Raw genomic sequence first — 11058 nt, forward strand, 5'->3', positions numbered from 1 at the left:
CCCATGTCTGAGCCCCCCAGCCCAGCTCCCCGGCCCCCCCGGGCCTGGCCCCCCTGCGCTCCCATGTCTGAGCCCCCCACCCCAGCTCCCCGGCCCCCCCGGGCCTGCCCCCCTGCGCTCCCATGTCTGAGCCCCCCAGCCCAGCTCCCCGGCCCCCCCAGGCCTGGCCCCCCTGCGCTCCCATGTCTGAGCCCCCCAGCCCAGCTCCCCGGCCCCCCCGGGCCTGGCCCCCCTGCGCTCCCATGTCTGAGCCCCCCAGCCCAGCTCCCCGGCCCCCCCAGGCCTGGCCCCCCTGCGCTCCCATGTCTGAGCCCCCCAGCCCAGCTCCCCAGCCCTCCTGGGCCTGCCCCCCTGCGCTCCCATGTCTGAGCCCCCCAGCCCAGCTCCCCAGCCCTCCTGGGCCTGCCCCCCTGTGCTCCCATGTCCGAGCCCCCCAGACCAGCTCCCCGGCCCCCCCGGGCCTGGCCCCCCTGCGCTCCCATGTCCGAGCCCCCCAGCCCAGCTCCCCAGCCCTCCTGGGCCTGCCCCCCTGCGCTCCCATGTCCGAGCCCCCCAGCCCAGCTCCCCAGCCCTCCTGGGCCCAGGCCAGCCCTATGGCTGCAGCTGTGAGTAGCTGGCCAGGACTCGGCACAGGTGTTTCCGAAGAGGCAGCGTGATGGGGCTGGCATGGGGCCCAGGTGCTGCCCAAGCCAAAAGCCGCCTCCCCAGGGCCTTGCCGGCCTGCTGGCGCCTCCACGGGTGAGACCAGCCACAAGGCCGTGGTGATGGGCACAGCTCGCCGGGCAGGGGTTTGCGAGAATGGCACACGGGCCAGTAGCCCCCCATGGCTGCCCCCTAAGCCCCACATACCCAGATACCCCCAACCCCTCTCTCCTGCCCCCCACACCCAGCCCAAGCCACCCCGGCCCACTGCCTGGGGCAGCCCCCCATGCTGCCTGGCTCCCCGCAGGGCTTGGACCCAGCCGCAGCCGAGCGCACGTCCGTGGTGAGTCGTGAGAACGGGGGCCAGATGGGCGGGCGGGGGCTCCCTGGGAACATTCCTCCCAGCCTGGCCGCCCCCACGTTCCCAGGGAGATCGGCCTCTCCAGCTGGGCACGGCCAGCAGCCAGGCCGGGGCATCGGGGCCACGCCGGGGGGGGCCACGCCGGGGGGGGCCACGCCGGGGGGGGCCCCGGGTCAGCCCAGGTCACGCTGCTCCCCAGCCCCGCCCAGCTGCAGCTGTCAGAGAAAAGGAGCCCCCGGGGCAGGCAGCCCTGCCCCCCCCCGGGCCAGCGTCCAGTCCCCTTGGCCCCCCCGCTCCAGCCGCACCCTTGGGAGACAATGCAGCCTTGTCCCCAGCCGCCCCCGGCCTCACAGGGCCCTTCTCCGCGGCCCCTGACATTTGGCGCCGGCAGGAATGCGGGAGCGGCAGGGCCAGGGCAGCTCTCAGCACCTCCCGGGCACCCAGGGGGCTGCAGGGCACTGCCCTGCCCCTGCACCCACGGGGGACAGGGACCCCTGCATGGCTGATGGCAAACGCCCCACCCGCAGCAGCCCCCTGCCCGGCCCCAACTCACCCTGACCGGGCGGGAAGTGCCGTGCCAGGCAGGCCACCCCCCAGGCCGGCTCCCCCCGGCATGCTCAGCCCCCCACCTGGAACACCTCCTGGTCCAGCAGCCGGGCCCCCAGCAGGGTGATGCCCGCGGTGCTGACGATGGGCCGGGGCCCACGCTCCAGGGGCAGCGTCACAGGCTCCTCGCAATCCACCAGCAGCGACACGTTGGTGCCCTCCACGCTGAGCGCCACCCGGTGCCACCTGCGGGCGACAGCGTCACAGGGACAGGCCCAGCCGCCTGGGTCCCCGCCACGGCCCGGGGGGACACGGGGCTCCCCCGCGTCTACCTGGCCCGCCCGCCGGGCTGCCAACCCAGGCCTGGCACTCACTTCCCGTCGGCCAGGCTGACCCGGCTGAAGAGCGGGTATCTCTCCGGCGCCGGCCGCCCGGCCTGGTCCTCGTAGAGGAAGACGGGCGAGCGGCCGATCTCCACGCCCAGCTGCTGCACCCCACGCTCGTCGTACAGCGACAGCAGGAAGGCCTGGCTGCCCCGCCGGGCCCGCAGCGTCGTCAGGATGGAGAAATCCTCGGGGAAGGGGTTGTCTGGGGTGGGGGAAGACTCGGCGTGGGGCTCAGCCCCGGCCCTGTGCCCAGGGCGCCTGGGCCCTGCACCTGCCCACGTGGTGCCTCCCCAACTTAGCACCCCTGTGCAGTATCCCCCCTGCCCACAGCCCCACACAACCACCCTCTGCCCACGGCCCCACACAACCACCCCCTGCCCACAGCCCCTCTGCCCACGGCCCCTCTGCCTACGGCCCCACACAACCACCCCCTGCCCACAGCCCCACTGCCCACGGCCGCTCTGCCCACGGCCCCACACAACCACCCCCTGCCCACAGCCCCTCTGCCCACGGCCCCACACAACCACCCTCTGTCCACAGCCCCCCTGCCCACGGCCCCTCTGCCTACGGCCCCACACAACCACCCTCTGCCCACGGCCCCACACAACCACCCCCTGCCCACAGCCCCTCTGCCCACGGCCCCTCTGCCTACGGCCCCACACAACCACCCCCTGCCCACAGCCCCTCTGCCCACGGCCGCTCTGCCCACGGCCCCACACAACCACCCCCTGCCCACAGCCCCTCTGCCCACGGCCCCTCTGCCCACGGCCCCACACAACCACCCTCTGTCCACAGCCCCCCTGCCCACAGCCCCTCTGCCCACGGCCCCACACAACCACCCCCTGCCCACAGCCCCTCTGCCCACGGCCCCTCTGCCCACGGCCCCACACAACCATCCTCTGCCCACGGCCGCTCTGCCCACGGCCCCACACAACCACCCCCTGCCCACAGCCCCTCTGCCCACGGCCCCTCTGCCCACGGCCCCACACAACCACCCCCTGCCCACAGCCCCTCTGCCCACGGCCCCTATGCCCACGGCCCCACACAACCACCCTCTGCCCACAGCCCCTTTGCCCACGGCCCCTCTGCCCACAGCCCCACACAACCACCCTCTGCCCGCGGCCCCTCTGCCCACGGCCCCTCTGCCCACGGCCCCACACAACCACCCTCTGCCCACAGCCCCTCTGCCCACAGCCCCCCTGCCCACGGCTCCTAAGCCCCACTCTGCCACCCTCTGCCCACGCCAGGCCCTGCCTGCAGCCATACCGGGGAAGAGCTGGCGGGTGGGGGCGCTCAGCTGGGAGCCGTTCTGCAGACGGAAGGCGAAGTCGCTCTCCTTGGCCCCGCGCCGCTGGGGGCAGATGCCAGTCACAATGGAGACTCCGTCCCTGCTGTCCCACAGCCCCAGGGCCCGCAGCACGTCCACAGGCTCAGCTACGGTGCAAGGGGGGGCAGGGTCACCGTCCTGGGTCGCTCCCCCCTCCAGAACCCGCCTCACCCCCCACAATCCACCCCCAGCCTCGCCCAGTGCCTCAGCTTCCCCACCCTGGGGTGCTGCCCATGCCTGGCATGGGGGGCCAGCGCGGGGCCAGGCAGCTGTGTGGCCCCAAGACCCAGCCCCCACCCTCCGGCCCAGATCCCTTCCCTGACCCCCCAGCCCTCCCGCTCAGGCCAGGACTCATGCTGGGGACCAGTGGGGCCAGGCAGGCGCCTCTGGGGCTCATCCCCCCATGGGGCATAGATCCGCCCTGTCCCCACCTCCTGGGGGACCCCGCAGGGGTCACTTGTCCCCCCCAGTTTCCCACACCCCAGGCAATGGGATGAGGCCCCGCCCCCAGCAGCCCCACAGACGCGGCACCTCGGAGGTTAATCCCAGAGCAGGGGGAGGGGCGGGGGATTTCCAGGAGACACACAGGGGCCCCTCTGCCCTGGGGCAGCCCCTCCCCTCCCCACCGCCTGGCAGGGAGCTGCCTGGACAGGCTGGGGAGGGGCGAGCGGCGCCTGCACCCCACATCTGAGAGCAAGGCCCAGGCCGCTCCGTCTCCCAGGCCCTCTTGACCCCACTTGGTTCCCATTTCCTGCCGGGAGCTCCCGGGGGAGCCACCTCCATCTCCGGCCCCAGCGAGGGGGGCGGCGTCGCCCCCGGCTCGGCTCACAGGCTGCGGCGAGCTGGGGGCAAGGGGGCTGCCCCTCTTGGTGTCCTGGGAGCCATCCCCACCCCCGAGTCTCCTCCCCAGCCACAGGACGCGGGACAACCGATCAGGACCCCCCAGCAAAGACCCCCTCAGGCAGGGACAGGCCCAGGGCTGAGCTGGCAGTGGCTGGGGGTCGGGAGTGGGGGCACTGGCAGGGCTGGGGGGCAGGGGCTGGGGGTCAGGAGTGGGGGCACTGGCAGGGCTGGGGGGGTAGGAGCTGGGGGTCAGGAGTGGGGGCACTGGCAGTGCTGGGGGGCAGGGGCTGGGGGTCGGGAGTGGGGGCACTGGCAGGGATGGGGCACAGGGGCTGGGGGTTGGGAGAGGGGGGCACTGGCAAGGTTGGGGGCAGGGACTGGGGGTCAGGAGTGGGGGGCACTGGCAGGGCTGTGGAGCAGGGACTGGGGGTCAGAAGTGGGGGGCAGGGACTGGGGGTCAGGAGTGGGGGCACTGGCAGGGCTGGGGGGCAGGGGCTGGGGGTCGGGTGTATGAAAAAGTGGGGGATTTGTGGGGGTTGCCAAGGGGCTGCCTGCTGGGGGGCACTCGGTACCCGGGGGGTTACTGGTGTAACGAAGGGGGGGGAGTTGGTTGTTCCAGGTCCAGCACAGACCTGGGCCCCCTGGCCACTGGGGCCCCAGGCCCGGCAGACCCAGCTCGCAGGGCACGGCCGGGTCTGGCCAGTGGGGGCCAAAGGGCCGTGGAAAAAGGCCCCCAGGGCCAGTCCCAAGCGGGGGGCACAGGGCAGGGAGGGGAGAGAAGAGGGGGCCCAGGCGACCCGGGTATCTGTCCAGCAGACACAGGCCGGGGGAGGGGTTGCTGGGGGGATGGGAGGCTGGGCTGGAGGGAGGGGGCTGCGGGATGGGGGGCAGCCAGAGCCCCCTGGCTGCAGGGGAGACGTTCGGGGCTGGGCGGGGGGCAGACCGACAGGCCTGAGAGTTGCTGGGCTGGGTTCAAAGCGTGAGACACCCTCTGCCGCTGGCTGGGAGTCGCTCTGGGCCGGAGACCAGGGCTGCTCTGGGAGGGGCCCCAGGCGAGGGGACTCCCCAAGGGCCCACGGCAGAGACAGGTGGCTGGGGGCTCAGAGGGGCTGCCCCAGGGCTGAGCCCCGAGGGAGGGGCCCCCGAGAAGGGTCCAGACCCGGAGCCCACGGGAAGGGGCCTTGGCAGCCTCGTTCTCCGGCTCGGGGCCTGGCCCGGGTGGCACCATTGTGTGAATACAGCCTGGCCCTGGCTCCGGCCTGACCCCACCCCATCGCCTCGCGGTCCCCGTCCTCTGCCCGAGCACCCCGGGGTGGCAGGGCCCTGCCCATCAAAGCGCTGAACCCCAGAGGCACCAAGGAGCCAGCCCCGCCTGGGGCTTCACAGCCTGGCCCTGCGGTATTGCAGTGTCTGGCACACTGGACAGACGGACCAGCTCCCCAGACAGCCATGGGGAACAGACGGACAGACGACCCAGCTCCCCAGACAGCCACGGGGGACGGATGGACAGACGGCCCAGCTCCCAGACAGCCACGGGGGACGGACGGACAGACGGCCCAGCTCCCCAGACAGCCACGGGGGACGAACGGACAGACGGCCCAGCTCCCCCAGACAGCCATGGGGGACGGACGGACAGATGGCCCAGCTCCCCTGAAACAGCCGTGGGGGACGGACGGACAGACGGCCCAGCTCCCCTGAAACAGCCGTGGGGGACGGACGGACAGACGGCCCAGCTCCCCTGAAACAGCCACGGGGGACGGACGGACAGACAGCCCAGCTCCCCCAGACAGCCATGGGGGACGGACGGACAGATGGCCCAGCTCCCCTGAAACAGCCGTGGGGGACGGACGGACAGACGGCCCAGCTCCCCTGAAACAGCCGTGGGGGACGGACGGACAGACGGCCCAGCTCCCCTGAAACAGCCACGGGGGACGGACGGACAGACAGCCCAGCTCCCCCAGACAGCCATGGGGGACGGACGGACAGACGGCCCAGCTCCCCTGAAACAGCCGTGGGGGACGGACGGACAGACGGCCCAGCTCCCCCAGACAGCCGTGGGGGACGGACGGACAGACGGCCCAGCTCCCCCAGACAGCCGTGGGGGACGGACGGACAGACGGCCCAGCTCCCCAGACAGCCGTGGGGGACGGACGGATGGACAGACGGCCCAGCTCCCCAGACAGCCATGGGGGACAGACGGCCCAGCTCCCCCGACAGCCGTGGGGGACGGACGGACAGACGGCCCAGCTCCCCCGACAGCCGTGGGGGACGGACGGACAGACGGCCCAGCTCCCCCGACAGCCGTGGGGGACGGACGGACAGACGGCCCAGCTCCCCAGACAGCCGTGGGGGACGGACAGACAGACGGCCCAGCTCCCCCAGACAGCCGTGGGGGACGGACGGACGGCCCAGCTCCCCCAGACAGCCGTGGGGAAGGCTGGGGGCCTGGATGCAGGTGGTTTTGGGCAGGTCGTCCCCACAGAGTTGGACACCTGTCTGGCCCCTCCGGGGGGGTGTCAGGGAGAGACTGGGGCAGAGGAGCCCCCCATGCCAGGGCAGAGCCAAGCAGCTGAGGCCAGAGGTTCTGGCTGGTCCCATACCCGGGCTGGGCCCGGCCAACCAGGCTGCCCCCTTGCTCCAGGGCCGCTCCCTCCCTCAGGTGTGGGGGCAGGGCCCTCCTTAGTGCTCTGTCCATGGTGCTGAACCGGGCCCGGGCACCGGCCCCCTGTGCCCAGAGCCTGGGGACAGCAGAGAAATGAGTCTGGCCCCTCCTGGCCCCCAGCACCCTGAGCCCGGGGGGAGGCCAGCGTCTGGTCGAGCAGGGCCCCAGCCCCTGCTGCTCCTGCCCTGCCTGGCTCAGCCAGCACCCGGGAGGGAGCCCAGGGACCCAGCATGGTGGCGGGAGGGGATGGGCCCCTGGGGCCAGTCAGGGCTGCGCTGGGGCTGGACTGGGGGGCTGGGGCACAGAGGTGGGAGGGGGAGCTGGCTCGGCAGGGGGCAGGGGCCAGGCCTGCCCCGACCTCCCCCACCTGCCCACCCCTGTCACTTTCAATCAAAGCAAATTTTCTACGCCCCTGCCCCCCCCGGGCCAGGCAGAATTGTCCCTGCGCGATCGGGGCAGCCCAGCCGGGGGGGGCACCTGGGCGTGTGTCTGTGCCAGAGGGCGCCTGGCCCAGGCAAGGGGTCTGGTCTCCTGCGTCTGTGGTGGGGGCGGAGGACAGACTGTGCAGCCGGGGAAGGGGTGCAGAGCATGTGGGGGTGGGGTGTTTTGGGGGGGTGCAAGCAGGGGGATTCGGGGGGGTGCAGGAGTGGGGCACATGGGGTGCATGGGGAGAACCCCTAGTCCCCTACCCTGCCTCGCAGCCCCCACATGGGAGCTGCCTGGCTCTGCCCCCTTGGTGAGCTGCCCGCTGTGCCACGGCTGAGACACCCAGAGAGAGACCCCTGGAACCTCCCTGCTTCCCTGCTGGCGACACCGGCCAGGCCCTGAATCCCGCTGTTACCTGCCTGCACCCGGGGTGGGCCACGCAGCAGGGCCAGCAGGAGCAGGAGCGTGGCCCTCGCGGGCCCCTGTGCGCCCGGGCACCTCTCCATCCGCAGCGCTGACTCGGCCAAGCTCCCTGCCGCTCCAGCCTCCGATCCCGGGACCCGCTGCCTGGCCGTGTGCAGACTCACCCAGCCCTTTGGAGAGACTGTGAGCAGAGAGCCCTCCCCCGGCCTTCCCTCCTCCCCTCCCCCCGCTTCCCTCCTCCCCTGCCCTCCCCTCCCCTCCCCGCTCAGACTGCCTTCCCTACTCCCCTATGATGGGGTGGGCAAGAATTTTTGTAGGGGGGCCTCTTCACGCATTTTGGCAGTGGTCACAGGCTGCCCCCCACGGACCCTCTTTCCCACTGCTGCCCTCTGAGGAGAGACTAAAAAGCCAAGGACTTTGCAGCTTGGGAAAGAGGAGACGAGGGGGATAGGACAGAGGGCTATAATGTCATGGCCGGAGTAGAGAAAATGAATAAGGAAAAGTTAATTGACTTGTTCCCATAACTCAAAAACTAGGGGCCACCCAATGAAATTAATAGGCAGCTGGTTTAAAACAAACCAAAGGAAGTTTTTCTTCACCCCAGTGCACAGTCAACTTGTGGAACTCCTCGCCAGAGGACGCTGCGAAGGCCAGTAATGGTTCCGGGAAGAGCTGAATAAATCCAGGGGGGAAGGTCTATCCACGGCTCTTAGCCGGATGTGCCCAGGCTGGTGCCGAGAGGCGGGCGGGAGCAATGTGGCTGGCGCCCAGTGAGCTGGAGCCCAAGGGGGCTGGGGCAGAGATTGGGGTGAACCCAGGTGTCCTGCAGCCCCATCTGGGCCTGGCTCCTGACATCTCTCCTCAGCCCCCATCCTGCGTCCAGGGCTCAGGCCAAGAGGAGCTGGCTCTGGCAACACCTGAATCCCAGGGTTGGGAGTTTGACCCCTCAGCACTGTGAAGTGGGGGCCAGGCAACACCCCAGCCCCATGGACTGAGCCCACCAACCCCCCAGCAGGCCCCCTCCAGGCTGCTTGTCCCCTCTCCCCCATTGGGGCAGCCCCTCCCCACTGACATGGTTGAGGGTGGCTCCCCACATAGCCCCCCAAGGGCTGCACCCCTCCCCCACCTGCTCCCCACACTCCTGCCTCCCCCCAATTCTGGCTAACCCCACAGCCCCTCTATCTCTGCCCCGCCTCAACCTGCCCAGCTCCCCCAGCTCAGCCGGATGAATTAGCCCAGCCCCCCAGAGCCCTCACTCCGGCTCTGCCTTGACCACTAGGTCACACTGCCCCCCAACCTTCCCCTGTCCCACAGCCAGGCCCCAGCAGAGCAAAGGTTGGGGCCCATTGGTGCCCCCGGGGCTGCCCTCATCCCCACTGCCTTGATTCTGTCTGTCTGTCTGTCTGTCTGTCTGCCCGCCGGCAGCCCCTGGCCTCGGCACCAGCTGAGTCTTCCAGCCCCCCTGGGCTCCCTGAGGTTAGGAGGCCGTTTCCTTTCCCTCTTCAGGAGCCAGACGTGTGGGTGCCCCCAGCCCTGCCCGCGCCCCTCACCCCTGCCCCCAGCCCTGCCCCCAGCCCTGCCCGCGCCCCTCACCCCTGCCCCCAGCCCTACCAGCGCCCCTCACTCCTGCCCCCCAGCCCTGCCAGCGCCCCTCACTCCTGCCCCCCAGCCCTGCCCGTGCCCCTCACTCCTGCCCCCCAGCCCTGCCCGCGCCCCTCACTCCTGCCCCCCAGCCCTGCCCGCGCCCCTCACCCCTGCCCCCAGCCCTGCCCGCGCCCCTCACCCCTGCCCCCAGCCCTGCCCGCGCCCCTCACTCCTGCCCCCAGCCCTGCCCGCGCCCCTCACTCCTGCCCCCCAGCCCTGCCAGCGCTCCTCACTCCTGCCCCCCAGCCCTGCCCCCAGCCCTGCCAATACCCCTCACTCCTGCCCCCAGCCCTGCCAGCGCCCCTCACTCCTGCCCCCCAGCCCTGCCCCCAGCCCTGCCAATACCCCTCACCCCTGCCCCCCAGCCCTGCCCCCAGCCCTGCCCACGCCCCTCACCCCTGCCCCCCAGCCCTGCCCCCAGCCCTGCCAGCGCCCTTCACTCCTGCCCCCCAGCCCTGCCCCCAGCCCTGCCAGCGCCCCTCACCCCTGCCCCCAGCCCTGCCAGCGCCCCTCACTCCCGCCCCCCAGTCCTGCCAGCGCCCCTCACTCCCGCCCCCCGGCCCTGCCAGCGCCCCTCACCCCCGCCCCCCCCGGCCCTGCCAGCGCCCCTCACCCCCGCCCCCCGGCCCTGCCAGCGCCCCTCACTCCCGCCCCCCCGGCCCTAGCCCCCCCGGCCCTGCCAGCGCCCCTCACCCCCGCCCCCCGGCCCTGCCAGCGCCCCTCACTCCCGCCCCCCTGGCCCTAGCCCCCCCGGCCCTGCCAGCGCCCCTCACCCCCGCCCCCCGGCCCTGCCAGCGCCCCTCACCCCCGCCCCCCGGCGCTGCCGGCCCGGCCTGGGTCCCGCCCCGGCCCTGCAGCTGCTGTTCCGCTCCCGCCCTCCCCATTGCTCAGCGCGTGAGTCACCGCTGGGCTCCCCCCCCCCGGCAAATATTTACCGCGGTCTCTGCAGTAACGGGCCCCGGGCCCGGCCCGGCTGCGGCAGAGCCCGCGGGGACCCCCCCCGCCAGTTCCGCCCCCCCCCGGGCCCCCCATTTCCCCAGAGCAGCCCTGGGCCCCAGGCCACGAGCCCCCTTTACCCTCCTGCTGGAACTTGTCCCGCCCACATTCCTGGGGGGGGGCTCCCCGCACACCTGGCCAGCCCCCCGAGGGGCCCCTCCCCCTCCGCACCGGGCGGGGCGGGAATGGGACCCAGGAGTCCTGCCCCCCCCCCCGCCTGGGCCAGGGCCGAGGAGCTGCCTGTGGGGGGTGCCGGGGGTTCTCAGCCCTGCCCCCCAGCCCTTCATGGTGTGAGAGGGACCCTGGGGGGCAAGCATGGGGCAGGGACTCAGCCCGTGTCAGGCCGGGGGTCACAGGGGGGCGGGGGGGGCACTGGCCGTCCGGGGCAAGGGCTGAGCTGGGGGGGCCAGGCCAGCACGTGGGGGAGGCTGGTGTCCTCCCTCGCTCCCGCAGGCAACCTCGGCTAGGTACTGAGGAAACTAGGGAAACTGAGGCACGTACACGGGGTGTCGCCGGGGCTGGAGGAGTCACCAGGCCCTGCACACACCCCTCTCCCCCCGCCCCACCGCAGCCAGGTGGGGCTCCCAGCCCGTTCCCAGGGACCCAATGTGGCACATTCCGGGGAAAGGGGCTCAGAGCCCGGGCCCTGCCCCCCAAACCAGCCGAGACTGACCCACTCCAGGCTCCCGTCCCTGGCCCCAGCCACCCCCCCTCCCGCCTGTGTCCCCTGGTTGCACCTGCCCCCAGGGGCCTCGGCCAGTGTGTGCATGGGGGAGGGGTGGGGGCAGCCTCCCTCAGTGGC

The 11058-nt window shown here is 72.4% G+C and overlaps 1 protein-coding gene across 2 annotated transcripts in view; it reads right to left on the minus strand.

The window, feature by feature from the left end:
* LOC142818973 (collagen alpha-1(XI) chain-like) overlaps positions 1 to 7831 on the minus strand; it is a 40253-nt gene extending 32422 nt beyond the window's left edge. For both annotated transcript variants that reach the window (XM_075902508.1, XM_075902509.1), the window contains exons 1-4: positions 7609 to 7831; positions 3202 to 3369; positions 1924 to 2137; positions 1633 to 1795 (exon numbers count right to left, since the gene is read on the minus strand). In XM_075902508.1, coding sequence (XP_075758623.1) covers positions 1633 to 1795; positions 1924 to 2137; positions 3202 to 3369; positions 7609 to 7699 — 636 coding nt within the window. In that variant the 5' untranslated portion in view covers positions 7700 to 7831. The remainder of the gene's footprint in view (positions 1 to 1632; positions 1796 to 1923; positions 2138 to 3201; positions 3370 to 7608) is intronic.
* Between the last annotated feature and the right edge of the window lie 3227 nt (positions 7832 to 11058).

The sequence above is a fragment of the Pelodiscus sinensis genome, chromosome 19 (assembly GCF_049634645.1).
Source record: "Pelodiscus sinensis isolate JC-2024 chromosome 19, ASM4963464v1, whole genome shotgun sequence".
NCBI lineage: Eukaryota > Metazoa > Chordata > Testudines > Trionychidae > Pelodiscus > Pelodiscus sinensis.